Here is a 17,386-nt window from a genome sequence, read left to right as displayed (position 1 = left end):
TCTTTCTTTCTTTCTTTCTTTCTTTCTTTCTTTCTTTCTTTCTTTCTCTTTCCTTCTTTTTTGGTTTTTTTGAGACATGGTTTCTCTGTGTATTAAGCCATGGCTGTCTTGGACTTGCTTTATAGACCAGGCTGGCCTTGAACACACAGAGATCCACTTACCTCTGCCTCCCAAGTGCTGGGATTACAGGTATGTGCCATCATGCCCGGCTCACAGGGACACTTTCTATTTGCGAAGCATTGAGCAAATAATAAATATTGCATTATTACAACATTGTCATTTACTTTATGCTGTTGTGATGAAAGATGCTGACCAAAAACATCAGAGGGGAGGAGAGGATTGGTTTGGCTTACACCTCCAGGTCACAGCCCATCATTAACAGAACTCAGGGAAGAGACTCAAGCAGGACCTTGAAGCAGAAGCCATGGAGGAACATTGCTTGCTTACCCACTCACTGGCTTGTGTTTAGCTTCCTTTTATAGCCCAGATTGTTCTGTCCAGGAAATGGTGCTGCTCACAGTGGGCTGTGCCTCCTACATCAATTTATGGTCAAGACAGCCCATCACAGAGATGCCCACAGAACAACCTATTAGAGCCATTTACTCAATTGAGACTATTCTAAGGTGAGTCAAGTGACAGTTAATGTTAACTAGGACATTCATTTAACACTTGTAACAAACATAAGATGTGGTCACCACTATAATACCAATTTTCTAGCTGAAGAAAGGGGTTTAAGGAGTTTGCAAGAGCAGTAGCCTTAGTACATACATTTAAATCATGATTCTAGAATCTGTGTTCTTTACTGGTATATTAGTTTTTGGACAAAATTATTGACAGAAACAGTTTCAGAGAGGAAAATTTCAGCTCTCTTTTAAGGGGTATCAGCCCATCATGGCAGGGAGGTCAAGGATAATTCATCCCGTAGTAGACACAGGGAACAGAGAAAAGGGAAGGCAGGAAGAGGTCACGTAGTATATGTTCTCCAAGGACATACTCCCAGTGATCTCGTTTCTCCGGCCAGTCCCCATCTCTTGCCTGTCATCACATTCTCATAACACCATTTTATTATGACTCCATCAAGGGATGGGTCCCTTTGTTAGGCCAGTGTCCGCAGGATCTAGTGGTTTCGGGATGGATTGCTGTAGACAGATCTGAAGCTGTGCTTTACTAATCTCAGTGCCTCACAGTCAATCTGGCAATCAAAATTAACCATCAGAGATGGTATGATGTCCTAGGTAGTGTTTGTCAACTCGACATAAACTGTGGTCATCTGGGAAGAGAGAACCTCAATTGAGGAATTGCCTCCATCAGGTCATCCTACAGGCATGTCTGTAGGGTATTTTCTTGAGAATTGATGTGGGAGAGCCCGGCACACTGGGTGGCGCCACCCCTAGGCAAACAGTCCTGGGTTACATAGGAAAACAAGCTGAGCAAGCCATGGGAAGCAAGCCAGGTAGCAGCATTCCTCCACGGTCGCTGCTTCAGTTCCTGCCTCTAGGTTCCTGTTGGAGTTCCCTCAATGATGAATTATGATCTGGGAGTTGTAGGCTGAAGTAAATCCTTTCCTCGTCAGGTTGATTTTTAGTCATGGTGTTTATCATAGCGCCAGAGAAGCAAAGCAGGACAGCGCACACTATTATTATAGGGCATTTGCGAGGAGTAAATGAGATGATGTTTGTGGTAAATTGATCGCAGTGCCTCATCCATAATAAACATCACAGTTCCGGTTAATATTTACATACGCAAATGAAAACAGGCTCTTCTTTGCTGTTGAGATGACTTTCATCTTCATCCTGTGAAAGAGACATGTTCTTGGCATTCCTAAATATCTGTTGAAGTGGATTTATATTTAAAAGTATTGCATGCAGTAGGACAGATACAATGATGGTCACAGCTGGTTAGGGTTAGAGACTTCACAAACAATGGGAATTGGCTCACACTAAAAGTCTACTGTGTTGGCCGTATTAACTGTTGCTTCTAACATTCTAGGAGGTAACTGCACAGCTTATGTAACAAATGCTTTGTAAGTGTCACCAAAAGACTGTTGAGACACATTCCATTTGCTCAAGGAACTAGCAGCCCATTAGAGAATACATTAAAAAAATAACCACTCAGATGGTTAATATGTTGTGTTATGTGGCATTGTGAAGGGACTAAAATATAAAATAATAAATTTGAACCATGGGTGTGTGTCTAGGTCCTGCTTTGCTTGATGTAGGTAGAGGAAGGCATCCTGGAGTAGGTGGCATTTAGTAGAGAGAAAGAACCTGAGAAGAAGGAACTCTACAAAGGCCTGGAGATGGATAAGAACTTGATAAGTTCAATTTGAAAGAAGGTGAGCGTGGCTGGAGCATAGCAGGATGAGGGGATTCTGGTCTTTTCTTCTCATACTGGGTCCCTTGCGGTGGCCGTTTGGATACCAAGTCCATAAGAAAGGCTTGTTGTCTGGAGAGAATGGCAAGACCTGAGTGTGAGTGGGACCTAGGGACAACAGAAGCTGCAAATGCGTAATTTGAACAGAGTTTTTAGATTTATTTATTATGTGTACCTTGTTCTGCTTGCATGTATGCCTTCAGGCCAGCAGAGGGCACCGAATCTCACTATACATGGTTGCTGGGACTTGAACCTCTGGAAGAGCAGCCAGTGCTCTTAACCTCTGAACCATCATCTCTCCAGAGTTACAGGTATGCACAGAGCTAAGACGATGGACAGAGCAACAAAGTCTGTAGCAAGCCAAGGTCATTAGTGCTGGGGTCTCCATCAGATAGTGTCATTAGTGCTTCAAGACCTCCTTGTCCTCGTCACTCCTCCACATGACTATGTTAATGTAAGCAGCAAGGCTGACTTTGCAGATGTGACCGAAAGAGTTTGAGATGATCCTCATTGGAGAATTACAGATCTTATGGTACATATTTTCAACCTGACTTGAATATAGGGAAAGTAAAAATACATCTTGGGAGGTATCTCAGTGATAGAGCAATTGCCTAGTATGTGCAAGCCCTGAACTTGATCTTTAGTACTGCATAAAAGGGTAAAAGGTGGGTGATGAAGAGGGGGAGACGGAAGAAGGAAGGGATGAGAAACAATACGAAGATTTTACTCATTTAAGCTATTGAATATTATAAACATGGAAATGATAAACTGGGCGAGGCATCTATAATCCCAGCACTGGAGGGGGGGGCAGAGGCAGGTGGATCACTTTGAGTTCAAGGCTAGCCTGGTCTGCAAGGTGAGTCCAGGACAGCCCAGGATACACAGAGAAACCCTGTCCAGATAGATAGACAGACAGACAGACAGACATATAGATAAATGGAATGATACAACTAGATATAGAACTGTTATTTTGGGATGACCCTATCTATGAGACCACAGCCATGTTCTAGTCAGGGCAGCCTGATTCTGATTATTTAATACGATTAGATGTTTTCCATGGCTTCACTAAGGGTATTGGCTGCTTTTCAGAGAGCCTTTCCATTCCGCAGGCAGATGGGGCTATTGTCCACGTTTCTGTCTCCAGCCACAGGCCCACAGGAGAGCAGAAACAGAGTAGCATTCTTTGGGGGTTGGGATGGTTATGTAAACATCACGGACAAGCATGGTGTCACCTAGGTCTTACTCTGAGGATCAGCAATTCACCTTTGAAGCGTGTCGCATCCAGTACCAAACAGCAGCCTGGATGAAGGGCAGCCCTTGCTCTGAGAAGAAGAGCAGAGTAGAAGGCTGGAGAATCAATGTGCCAGGACAGGCCCCTTCTCACACACAGTGCATGCTCAGGACCCTCGAGTGAGGTGATGCCTTTTCTGATTTGAATTTGGATCGAAAAATTCATGGCAATGATTTTAAAGTCCAGAGCCAGATTGCCGAGTTGTGAGTTATTTTAGGATAATGTTTTATCAGTCGCTGCTTTGGAAAAAGTGGTTGTGCCTTTGCATTCCCAAGAGGGCACAGCAAGACTGGTCATTCTTCAACCCTTCAGTCCACAGGCATGTAGGGCCTGGGCTCACGCAGCCTCAGTTTAAATGATTCCCACTTCTTTTGTGTACACAGTGAGTTGTGTGTGTTCTCCATGTCCCAGCTTTCTCCTCTCAAAAATGTGACCAGAAACAGAACCTAGTTAGCAGAATCTGGATCAGAATCTAGATCATACTTAGGCCATTGCTTCACCACCCGATACAAAAGTGTCAAAGGACTACAGTACTGACTTTTCAGTTTACTGTCTCAGGTGCCTATCTGCTTTCCTCTGCTCTCCTCCTCCTCCTTCTCTGTTTGTTTTCTTGAGACAGAGTCTCCCCATGTAGCGTGGCTGTCCTGGAGCTCACTATGTACACCAAGCTGCCCTTAAATTCCCAGAGGTCTGCCTGCCTCTGCCTTCCCAGTGTTGGGATTAAAGGTATGCACACCATGCCTCGCTGGATGCCTTTCTCCATCAGTCTTCCCAACAGTCCGAAGAGTACACACTGCTTCCATTCCATAGTGTGCATGAGGACACAAGTGCAGAAAAGCTGATTCAATAAACACGTTAAATGTCATTGTGTCTCCACTGCACTGTGTGATTGCAGCATGCTGTTTTTAAAGTTTTGTAGCTACCATAGGAATGGTAGGTCTAATGAAACATTATATATACAAACTATATATATGTACATATACATATATATAATATATATCTCCATTATCTATCCTCAACTCTCCTTCACTCTTTCAGTTACCCCTTTCCTCCATAGTTCTCCATCTGATACAAACACACACACACACACACACACACACACACACACACACACACACACACACACACTGCCTGTTCAATCTTGCTTCTGAAAATGACAGAAAATGTAATTTTTTAATTTCTCCCCATTAGACTGAAGACTTACTGTAAATATTGCTTCATATACACCTAGCTCCACCCTAATACATAGGGCTTTCAAATAGACTTTGTTATCTTTTTGTTTCTTTGTTTAATTTTTTTAAACATACCAGGTCTCATATGTAGTCCAAGCTAGGTTAGAACTTGGCTATAATCCTCCTGCTTCAGCTGCCCAAGTGCTGGAATTATGGACTACGATGACCAGGTTTGTTTTCTCTGAGATAGGATCTTTCCAAGTTGGCTTCAAACCCACAATCTTCCTGCCTTAGTGTTCCCCTCCTGCCCTTCCCCCAATCTTAGAGCTATGTAACATGAGTTTCTTGCTGTGTTTTCTTTGTTTTTGTTATTTCTTTACTTGATAATCTTAGCCCCATGCATCCAGCAGACACTTATTATGCTGAGTAAATTGGGAGCAGCATGCTGGGAGGTCTCAATTTGGACTATAAATGTGAAAATATATACATATGTACATATATATATATATACATATATACATACACACACACACACACACACACACACACACACACACACATATATGTAAGTATTGACTCCCATAGATCATATGGCTCTTTCTGAATCTTGTTGTTTCCCCTGATGACTTTCAGGTAAAGCCTGGCAACTTTTTATCTCCTGAGACATAAATTTGGTTTAAGCTTAAGACAGATGAAGTGGTTGACGCCACTGGTTTAAACAACAGGGAGACACTAGCACAGTGTGGGGCTCGGGCTGGCTGTTTTTGTCTTTCCTCAGGCCCATTAGACTAAGCAGAAAATGCAAAGCAGACCTAGTGAATAATACTATTCCAAGCTGGATAACCACACAGACATATCTTATCACACAGAATTTGTCAGCTCAGTCACTGTTCCCAGCAAGTGCCATGGCAGACCCTGCTGTCACTCATTTGCAGACAAGAGAGCTGAGACACAATAAGGGTTAGCACGCCCCTGCAACTAGAGGGCTGGGCTGGCTGGCTCTACAGTCTGTGTTTTCCATGCTCTGTTGCCTCTTGGAAGGAAACAGGGGCCGTGTAGAGTGATTCTGAAGCAAAGAAAAGGCTGACTAGTGAAATATCATTAAGACAACCGAGGGCAAGTTGAAGGAGTGCAGAAGGGTGAGCCACACACTCTTTCATGTGGGAGGGGAACGACTCGGCTGTCACACTTGCTCCTTAGCATTTGCCAAGTACGATTCCTCAGGATGTGGCGGCTGGCTGAGAGCCTCTTGCAACCACTGGGTTCCCGCCTTCCCTCTGCCTCTCTCCTCCTCTCCCTGGACCCAGAGATGCCTCCTTCAGGCTTTCCTCATCCTCTGTCTCTTTCTAGGAGGCTGTATGAATCAGCGGCTGAGAGAGACAAGCAATGGGCAGTAGAAATAAATACATAAATAAATGACCTTTAAAATAAAAAACCTTATTCCTCTAGTCATGGATAATTGACAGGAGTTGTTTTTCTCCTTCCACCATGTGAATTCCAGGCTTCAAATTGTCAGCCTTGGGGTCAAGCACGTCTACCTGTTGAGCTGTTCTCCTTATATAAATTTATCTACATCTCTATTTTGATACATGTATTATTTAAAGAAAAACATTTTATTCCTTAAATACCTCTTCTGCTCCTTCTTCTCTCTGTATCTGTACTTAGATCAAGTGTTCATTGAATCACCCCCAGAGCTTATTGGTGTATTCTATCTCCACCTTCTGAGGCTAGAAGTACAGCTGAGCCTTTGTGCCCCATTGGCAGTCACATGGGTTCTGGGGAGCTGAACTCCAGCCATCTTGCTCAGCAAATGCTTCAGCTGCTGAGCTGCTCCGCAACCCTTAATTGCACTTCTAATGTCATTTTTTTTTTTGAAGGAGAATTAGTGGCAGAACCAGGGTGCATTTCAGAGTTCAAGTATCAAGTGAGAAGTCCACAGGGAGGGAACCCATCAAGCCATAGGCAATTGAACGAGAGTTCCCAATCTAGTTCTTAAACTCTTGCTGCTCAGTGAACAATGATAATTGCTAATGTCTCTTGAATTCCTATTATTGTCAGTCTCCAGGAACTTTACATATATTCTTATTTCAGTAAACCTGACTGTGTCTTGAATGTGAAACGTCCCCTGTAGGTTTATGTGTTTGTACTTTTGGGTCACAGCCGGTGGGATGATTTGTGCTTATGAAACCGTTAGGAGGTGGTGGACCCTAGAGGAAGTCGATCACTGAGGGCAGGGCCTTAAAATGTCTGGCCAGCTTCCTGCCTGCTGTTCCCCGCTGCCTCAGGCTTATGCCTTCCTGCCTTTTGTGGTGGGATAGACTATATCCCTTTTTCAAGTGTCAGCTGAAATGAACCCTTCTTACCTTGAGTTGTTCTGCTCAGAGTTCCTCAGGCCAGGAACTCCAGGCAAGATATTTGCTCACAACACTGAGGAAAGCAACTAGTATATTTCTCAACTTCGAGAAATAGGCATAGTGGAGGAAAATTCCTGGAGAGAAGCATTGACCACAAAGGCACATTGATTAGAACCTCACAAAAGTGGGGAGTTAGAATGTTGCAAGTTCCCAGGCATTTTTAAAGCTATCTTTAGCGTCTTGAATGACAGTTTACCACCTGTCTCTGTCTGTGACCTAACATCCTTATGAGTGTTATGTAAGTCCTTTGGAAGGGACAGGCTCTTTCAGCGTCTACCAATCCCCAAACGAAGAACACGGTCAGACACTGCCTGAATCTTCTAACAGGGATTTCCCCCACTTTGCTGTAAGCCATCTACCGGATTTCAACGTATTTGAAGAACATGTTGATTCACAGCTTCCTTTGTTCTATCACTTCATGAGACTGCTGCCATGTTGGAGCCTGGAATTTAGAGCAAACTACGTATGTGTTCCTGGGCCATGGTCAGCATATTCATCCAGAACAAACTCTCCTTCCTTTTGAGTTGAGAACTGTGTTTCTTGTGCTGACATCTTACTATCAACATCTTAGAGACTGCAACAGAGAGAGTTATGTCAAGGTGTGACAGGCCACACTGCAGGCAGAAGCTGGGTCTGTGATGCCAGCCTCTTGCTTTCTGGAACATTTTAACCCTCCTTCTGAGGCTAGGTGACAGCTCAGCACACCCCCTCAAGGAAGCCTCTGCTCCTCCTGCCTCAAACAGTGCTTTACTGTTCCATTCATAATACTCATGGCAAGCCACTGCTGCTATTTGTTTTTTCTTGGGGGAGGGGTGGTTAGAATCTGAAATCCATCAAGGCAGAGACCACTTCTGTCATGTTCATCATCCTCTTCTCAGTGCTTTACACAGATCTAGCAAACACTAATTGTTCTGTTTGTTGGTGAATAAATGATAATAACTTTAGAATTGATTTTCTCCCAATCATTTTACAAGTCAGTCGATATATGGAAATATAGCACTCAAAGAGAACATTGTAGTTCAACCACAAGCTTATTTTTTCTGTATATTCCTAGGAACTTTTATAATCATGGTAACAAACTTCTGGGACAAATATAAGTAAGTCTTAAAGACAAAAGATAAACATATTCATTACAATAAAAGGCTAAGCTGAATAGACACACATAAAAAAATACACCAGGGTGTGTTGTTGGAAAAACATTTATTGCAATTCAGTGTCAAAAAATGTTTACAAAAATATGCCACTGTCTTGTACAAACAACTATAAAAATGTCAGTTCATCATGCAAGAAAGGTGTGCAAATAAGTTATACAGGATTCAGATTACTCAATATTAAACAATCATCTGTGCATGTAATTTGTCCAACCGTACACATTGAGTTAAAACACTCAATCCACTCTAATTTTTTCTTTAAAACATACATTTAAAGCTTCTAAGCTTAGACATGAACTATAATATACACTGTCTTTAGCCAAGGTGATTGGCATTTGGTAGTTAAAGATGGTACCAAAGGCTCCCAAGCATGGAGGCAAGGCTTGGAGCCATCTGTTAGACAGTCTTGTGCAGAGTGAACAAATGTGTCTATACTCAAAGACAGAGTTGTACTCAGTAATGCTGAAGCTTATGGAGCATCCAGAAATGTGGAGTTTGGATGCAGCCTCCATTTCCAGCCAAATGGAGAGGGACTAAGTTTAGAGAGCTTTCTCAAGAAGCTTGCTTACTGAATTCAAGGACACTTTGGAAAAAAAGCCCAGCAGACGAAAATCATGGCTATCGCCCCATCCCTTGCCTTATGGGATAAGTTCTGCATGTTGCAATCAAGGTTGAACAGAATGAGCTGCACTGGTAAGAGAGGAGCAGGAAAGAGGACGGATGGCTTAAATGCACCTATCCATTTCATGGGAGAAGAAAGACCTGTTTGGGTACTAACAGGAGCTGGGTCAACACTTATCTAGTCGTTTGTGTGTAGATGCACAAGCTCAAGAACATGTGTGCATGTTGTTTGTGTGTCCATGACATGTGTGCATGCTAGTATGCTCCTGGGGATTTGTGTGGACAAGCATATGCATTTGGAGGTCAGGCAGATGTTGGGTATCTTCCTGGATCCCTGTCCACATTTAGTTTGAGGCAGGGTCTCTCACTGAGCCTGGGTACCACATGATTCTTAAGGCACTGAACTTCACGCCTGGATTTTACATTTTACATGCTAGAAATGGAATTCTGCACAGCAGGCACTTTGCCCACTGAGCCATCTCACCAGGACCCTGCGTCTATTCTTGTAAGGGAATTATGTAAGTACCCAAGGGAAAAATGAGTTTGCTAAGACATGCTGTTTGCTTTCTGCTGTTTTTGAAGCAAGGCCTTGCTATGCAGCCAGGGCTAGAAATCCAGTCCTCCTGCCTGTGTAAAGATTACAAGTGTGCACCACACACCTGGCATGCTGGTTACTTCCTAGTAGGCAGGTTGTGTCAGCAAGAATGGGAGGGTGTAGAAATGAAAAGAGACTCCATAACTTCTCCAGTAAGATTCAGACTTAATAGGTTTGGTGGCAGATGCCCATCATGGAATGGTCTCCCACATCTCCTGTGAGGGTCTCTGGGAAGAATCACACTGGCTGTCATGAATCTACAGATGCCCACAAGGTGCTTGGGTGGTAGGTGTGTTCAGAGTTCTGGTATCAGGAAGTCCCAGGTTTCTGTTCAGCCCTTTTGCTGACTTCCCAGGGAGTGTAAAGGAAGCACTCCCTCCCCATCCCCCTTTCTGGAAAAGCTTCCTCAGCTTGAAAAGGCAGAAATGTCCATCCTCTCTTAACAACCCTTGTTGGTCTAAGGTCTGGGATGGGAGTTTCCTTCATTTGGAAATCATAAAGGTTTTCTTCTCTCTCTCTCTCTCTCTCTTTCTCTCTCCCTCTCTTTCTCTCTCTCTCTCTTTTGTTTTAGCAAAGCCGAGAAGAAAACATTTACAGAATATATAGAATTTAGAAGAATTACTGTCAAAGCCATAGAGGGCCCATGATCTATCAAAGAGTATCACCCCTGCATTTCCTCAGAGGTTCAGGGTGTTTCTGAGCCTGTTTAAGCACTAACAGCTTTGAAGCCAGGATCTAGTCAGAAGAGATGGTTCACAGACTCAGAGAGTTGGAAACAGATTAAGAAAAACAAAACAAAAAAAAACCAACAACAAAAAACCAACAACAGATGTCAACATAGAAAATGATAGTTTAGTTTAAAAAATGCACACATAAAATTACAGTCAAAAATTCACACATAAAATTTAGTGTTTGTATAGCAAGATGTTACTGCCCTACAGCCAGGCAGAAAAATCTACAACCAGGTGCATGGTTTATAATAAACATTGTGTTGGATGCTGAGAACCATACACTGTAAAACATAACCCTGTGACGATTTAGCTCTCTGTGAATCATACCAATTGCTTAGACAAATCGAATTCCCGGCCTTTTCTCTTCTATATAAAACAATAGAAACAAGGAGCCTGTGTCAAAAGCAAGTGCCCTCAAGGGGAATGGTTTGTGTCGCCACAAGGATGAGCCACATACCAGCTGGCTGCATGGTCACAGGCAGAACAGCTCTTCTGCTGAAAGCTTTTGCAGTGGAAGCCTTGTCCCTTAAAAAGTATCTCCTCTAAGTCATTCCATCTGAAATGGACCATTACTAACCAGAAAGCCTCTCTCAGCTGATGGACTAGATACCCTCCTTGTAATCTCTGTTCCTTTATGCCATTCAGCTGAGACACCTGTTTAGAGTAAGTCATGAGTAATGACATAGTCTAGTTGATATATACATATATCAACAATATATATATTGCTATAAGGGATGGTCCTTCCTCCTCAGAGACTCTTGGCTGATTGCTCTTCAAAGTTTTGAGTGACTATTTCCCTGGGTTTGCTAATACGGCTTGAACAGAACTTTTTTTCCTTTTCTCAGTATCTGAATCGCTTCAGAATGGGCATAACTCTAGCTCTGCTTTACAGCATGCAAAGCAGGGGACAGTAGGTACGATAGAGAGAAAACAGTTCCATTTCTTCCGGCAGTTGCTATGGTCACACCCCTCTTGCTTTTGCACCCGCAGTTCTGTGTCAGGGATTCTTAGTTTTCATGCATTACGTCTGAGAGTCCTGGGTAGGTTTGCCAAGAATAATTCTATAGACTATTAAATGTCCTAAGAGCAAGAGTTTTTCTTTTTAACTCTCAGTACTTGTATGCGAGTCTCTGGCCATGACCTAATATGGGTATCTTGCCTGCTCTACTCTCTCCATTGCCTCCTTCCCCACATCAAAGATTCTCCTCCTCTCCCACTCCCTCTTCACCTGCACATCCTTTCCGTTTTCTAGTAATCAATGAAAGTGACCCATCCATGTTCCTTTCTTCCTTTTCGTCCTTAACCGCTCTTCAGTTGTGTCACATACCATACCCACTGATACTAAGGTCATGGAGAATCTGCAGGCATATATTAAACATTTCAAAAAGTCGTGGCCTCACTGCTTAGGGTAAGGGTCATTTTACACAGAGGCAGGCTGTTGCTTGGGTTATGTATGATGTATGACTTGGCGCCCTGCTGTCATATCCTGTGAGGCTGGCTCACCAGTCCTACGCTGGCAGTCCAAAGCTGGAAAAGCTGCTGGACTTATGAACCCCAAGGTCCCAACAGCATTCCATCTCTGAACAACACGGTGGCCATGACCCCCTAACCTTAACAGCACCACTCAGAATCACTGTCTCCAGAGCTTTTCATGGCAATGGCAACTACGTCACACATCTTTAGGAAGGGTGAGATCCTGTAGAGGATCTGAAAATTATGGAAGAGTTTTGTTTTTTCTTTCTTTCTTTCTTCCTTTCATAGTCTAGGCCCTACATTCTTAATGTAAAATTGATCCTGGGAAGAAGAGTAGAAAAGCCAAACAGAAAACTCTGTTATGTTAGTAGTCTCTACAAAGTTCAACTTTATACTTTCACAACTTTTTATATAAAAGAAATATTGTTCTTTTACATTTCCCTTTTCTCATTATGAACCTTTAAATTCAATTTAGTTTCCCCCTCAGGGGCTGGTGCTGAAGAAGGAAATATGGAGAACGTCTCATGTAAGCACAGATAGGACAGATCAGGGATCCTTCAGACTCTATCTGCCAGCACAGTACTGACCTGAAAGGAGAGGTGGTCACTGCCCCCCTTGTCTCTGGGCACACTCAGACATCTTTCCTCTCCTCCTAGGACTACTCCAAGTATCAGTGCTTCCGGTAATACCCATACCTTAGCATTTATGTGGAACAAATTCCTATTTCTGCTTATTTGCCAAGGGCATGCATAATGGCAATTTTATTTGGAGAGTTGAAAAAAAAAAGCAAATACAACTGCAAATATATGTACATTGTATAAAAGCAATAATCTGTAAAAAGTAAAAAATAAAAACATTTTCCCCACCCCAGGAATTAATTCCTTAAGCCCTGAGATCTCCATTCTTCCACAGTGCTCATATCTCTGCCTTGCCAGAATCCCTGGAATCCTTTGTCTTCTAATTCTCTTTGTTTTAACCAGTCCTGAAACAAGTTTAAGATGAACACGTCTCTCTATCTGGCTGGAACTCCAGGCTCTCTTTTAAATCAAGCTTGTGAAAAGTCCCAGTTCAGGATGACTCAACTTTGATACTGGACTAAAGAACAGACAGTGCCTCAGCTCATTGCCCTGCTGAGGGGAAGCAGCAGCTCAAAGGATGTTTAACTGACTGGTGTGAAAAATGTGTCTCTCAAGCCCCAGTTCTTGGGCTCCACTAAGTTCACAGACATCCATGTACCCATGAAGATACCCAAGGAAGCCCAGATAAGCCCAGAAGTTAGGCTAGAAGAGGGAAGAGCTAAGTCAGAAGTGTTGGGCTTGCACAGGTGTCTAATTCTCTCTTCATGCTTCTGTGGGGGTTGGGGGTGAGGTAGGGGTGGGTGGGTGTGTTCTTCAGCTCCTAGTTCCCTACATGAGCTACAATACAAAAGGAAAAAAGGCAAAGTTACTGGGAGAGAAAGGAAAAAGGAAGTCAGAACCAATAGAGGGTTTTTTGTTTGTTTGTTTTTGTTTTTCCTAATAGCCTTCCCATCTTAGATCACTTTACAGATGAAAGCACTTACATGAAACACAGACATTGCCTGCTAGATAGTGTATGCGGCCAGAGAGCACTCTATGCTTTTAGAGGTAGACCATTGTGTGGCATCTTCGTAGGATGAGGACTCATGCCCGTGCACGTTTCAGATGAGTGGGCTTCTTTCCCTGTTTAAAACAAACCCTCAAATCCAAACCCAAAGTCCAGGGAATTCTCAATTGCAGCGTCTGTTCTCCTTCTTCCTTATTTCGTCTTAACAACATTTTCACATTGTAAACAGAGTGTCCTGTCCTGTATTTGAGTTTTGCCTTTTTCTTCCTAGTGAAGTAGGAAGTTTCCATGAACATCAAGAGGACTCCATTTTCATGGCTGACATAAGAGTTCTTGCCCTTGTAGTCTTGCTTGTAAATTGTTAGGGGGAAAAAAAGTCTATATACAGTATTTTTGCTTTTCTGTACCAGTTCTAACGTGAAGTTCACATTTGTAAATTCCCATTGGCAACTGCATCTCTTTCCACCAACATCTTCTCAGTGACTTATCCCAGCAGTTCCAAGCCAATGCTTAAAATGTACACTATTTACAGGTGAAGTGTCCGAACTCCCAGCCATCCAGTCAGCCAGGGCCCTTGTGAAGTTTCATGGTGTGTTCAGATTCAGAACTTGAACAAATTGATGAAGTCCTGAGGCGAAAGTGAGATGGAGCAGCTCTCTGGGTTGTTGGCTGTGCATGGATGGTCAGTGCCCTGGAAAGAGCATTGTGGTTAGAGCCGAGCTCTCATCGGCAGCTCGCCAGGTGCTGCACGGCACTGCCCAGTCTTTCACAATTCTGTCAATCATGCCACTGCAGGGGCTGGAGGGGTGGCTCAGTGGTTAAGAGCATGGACTGCTCTTGCAGAGGACCCAGGTTCAGCTCTTGTACCTGGGTCAACTGGCTCACAACCACCTGAAACTTTGGCCCCAGGGTATATCTGATATCCTCTTTCAGCCGATCTCACATGCACACAACCACACATAAACATGCATGCACATACGTGATTAAAAATGCCAATAAATCTTAAAAGCAAGAGAATGTCACTGAAAGAATATGCCAGGGAAAGGAGCCGCTGAGTACGGTGTCTGGTGTGTGACCACCAGGATCTGAGTTTGGATTCCCAGTACCCACATAAAACCTGGGCATGGAGGCATACATGTTGAAGCCCTAGCACCTGGGGTAGGGGAGAGACAGCCAGGTCTTGGGAGTTCATTGGTTTGCCAGTCTAGCCAAATTGGTGAGCTCCAGATTCACTTTCTTTTTCTAAATGTTTAGGAAAAAATTAACTTATTAATTTTTATGTACACTGGTGTTTTGCCTGCATGTCTGTCTGTGTGTGTGTGACAGTGTCAGATTCCCCTGAAACTGGAGTTACAGGCAGTTGTGAGCCGCCATGTGGGTGCTACGAATTGAACCAGGATCCTTTGAAAGAGCAGCCAGTGCTCTCAACCACTGAGCCATCTTTTCAGCTCTCCAGGTTCACGCTTAAAAAAAAAAAAGTAGGTGGAGCACTATTTAGGAAAATAGGAGACTGTGACATACATGCGCACGCGCGCGCACACACACACACACACACACACACACCATATCCACACATTAGCTCTCTCCTCCACAAAAGAGAGAATTCCACAGCACTGGACAGCCAAAGAGTTAGTGTTTGCCCATATATATACCCACGCACACAAAGACAGAATACGTGATGAATGTGTTTCAGCAACAAATGAATAGAAGGGGTGGAGAAAATGAAGGTCTTTGAGCTTCCTTCCCTATTCAAGTGCTGAATGAGTTTTACTCTCCTTATAAGTTGGGGGCCGAGGTAGGAAAGATCAGGGAATACCTGGCCTCATGTTCCTTGCAATGCTCAATCTTAGGGCCTGGCTCAGGGAAAGCAGGCCAGGAAATCCAGGCAAGAACCTGGAGGCAGGGACTGAAGCAGAGACCACAGAGGGGTGCTGCTTACTGGTTTGCTCAGCCTGCTTTGCTATAGCACCCAGGACCACCAGCCCCGGAGAGGCACTGCCCACAGTCAGCTGGATCCTTCTATAGCAACCACCAATGAAGAAAATGCCTCACAGACTTGCCCACAGGACAACGGGGGGAAACATTTTCTAAACTGAGAGTCCCCTTTCCAAAATGACTCTAGCTTGTGTCGGTTGATAGGACAATAGCCAGCGCAGGCGCGTACCTTCCAGGATAGGATGTGGCAGTGTTTGCAGAGCTGCAGGGTGTCTCCATACTGCTCCCTCCTTGGGTAACATCGTACAAGCTTAAAGTACATCCTCTTCCAATCCAGCTGGCCTTTGTCGGACAAGATCAATCGCTTGCGGATCTAAAAATCAAATGGAGAAAAGTAATTCCAATAGAGTTCACCAAGAGGATAGGTTGGAGCTTTCTGCTCCAACTCTTTCCCCTACACTTTCATGTGGATGCTAAAAGGGAAGACAACCGTCAAGCTGTAAAATAGGTCTCCGCACTCATTCCTTTTTAACCATCTTTCCAAATAGGTGGCTATGTTTTCCTAAGAACTGTTTATATAGTGCCTCTGGCTAGTCCTTCAATGCTTAGGCCGCTCCCACAAGCAACCTCAGTCTTTTCTTTGCTGGAGCCCTGAATGATTATTTCTACGAAGACACAGCTATTAGCACTGTGGCATTACTTTACGCGTAAGTATCAGTGGCTTCTTGGTGAAACAACCCGTTGAATTAATGTACATACATGAAGAAGTTGGAAAACAACCCTGAGGCAGTGTGATTGTGAAGAACATATTGAAAAGGTATCTGCAGGCCCAATTCAAGCGAGGGGCCGGCTGTCTCACCCTGAGAATCACTTCACTAATTTGAATACATAGATCCTTTGTGGTCTTGGTATCTATGCTTGTTAGAAGTAGTCATGACGATAGCTACCCTTCCTGGGATGGGAGGATGGAAGGAAGTAATGTTCATAAAAGCGCTTGAAGATAAAGCACCATAAAATGTCACCCCCCCATTTTTTTTTTTTTTTTTTAAAGAAAAGAGGCAATACCAATTTGTGAAGTTTTTGCGTGAGCTGTAAAATACAGTTTGGGTTAAGGATTTATTTTTCCTCTACTAGGACAATGATGGCAACAACAGGGAACCAAAACCCAAAAACATCACATAGTGACTTTAGGAATGCCCTAGACCAGTGGTTCTCAACTTGCAGGTTGTGACCCTTTCACAGGGGTCACCTAAGACCACTGGAAAACACAGGTATTTGCGTCATGATTCATACCAGTAGCAAAATTACAGTTACGAAGTAGCAACAAAAATAATCTTATGGTTGGAAGTCACCACAACCTGTATTAAAGGGCTGCAGTGTTAGGAAGGTCGAGAACCACCGCCTTAGACTGCTGGTTTCTAGTGGAGGCCAGCAACCCCACTGCATGCTGGAGAGGGATGGTGCGGGTCACTGGGATTCACTGACCTGACGCTCTGAGAAGTGGTACTGGCAGAGTCTCTTCCACAGCAGCCGGTCCTCACTGAGCACATGCAGGTCTGGGGCTGCCTGGCCCAGGCTGACCAGGTCCCGCCCATCGCTCAGCCTCTGCATGATATTCAGTTGCAAGCACACAGGCAGGTCAGTGAATGTGAGGCCTTTGAAGGCAGGCTGCAGAGAGAAGGCCGTATGGTAAGCAAAGAAGAGCTGTTTGCAGCTAACTTGTCCCAGAATGCACTGCTCCTTAAGCTGGCTTATTAACAACTAGATTCCCAAAGCAGGAGCCATGACAGAGCCACCCAGAGAACAGCCTGGAGTGGCATATGTCTGTTTATGTTTGTGCTTACATGTGTATGTGTATAGACACTGGGAACGGTTAGCCCCAAACCCTCTGAGCTAAGCTATACTGTAACTGAGGCAGCTCTGTTCATACCACAGAACATTTAATTTTTAAAATTTTTATTTAATTCAGATGTATGTGTGTTTTGCCTGCATGTATGTATGTGTACCACATGTGTGCTTGATGTCCATAGAGACCAGAAGAAGGTA

At 43.7% G+C, this 17,386-nt stretch overlaps 1 protein-coding gene across 1 annotated transcript in view; it reads right to left on the bottom strand.

The window, feature by feature from the left end:
• Positions 1-8,433: 8,433 nt before the first annotated feature.
• The window catches only part of Fbxo32 (F-box protein 32), a 39,597-nt gene continuing 30,644 nt past the window's right edge, over positions 8,434-17,386 (bottom strand). The window contains exons 7-9 of the mRNA XM_055626558.1: positions 16,826-17,008; positions 15,570-15,713; positions 8,434-14,096 (exon numbers count right to left, since the gene is read on the bottom strand). Coding sequence (XP_055482533.1) covers positions 14,007-14,096; positions 15,570-15,713; positions 16,826-17,008 — 417 coding nt within the window. The 3' untranslated portion in view covers positions 8,434-14,006. The remainder of the gene's footprint in view (positions 14,097-15,569; positions 15,714-16,825; positions 17,009-17,386) is intronic.

The sequence above is a fragment of the Psammomys obesus genome, unplaced genomic scaffold (genome assembly GCF_907164565.1).
Source record: "Psammomys obesus unplaced genomic scaffold, mPsaObe1.curated_primary_1811, whole genome shotgun sequence".
NCBI lineage: Eukaryota > Metazoa > Chordata > Mammalia > Rodentia > Muridae > Psammomys > Psammomys obesus.
Note: the sequence above shows the minus strand (reverse complement) of the source record. Positions and strands in the feature narration are given on the sequence as shown.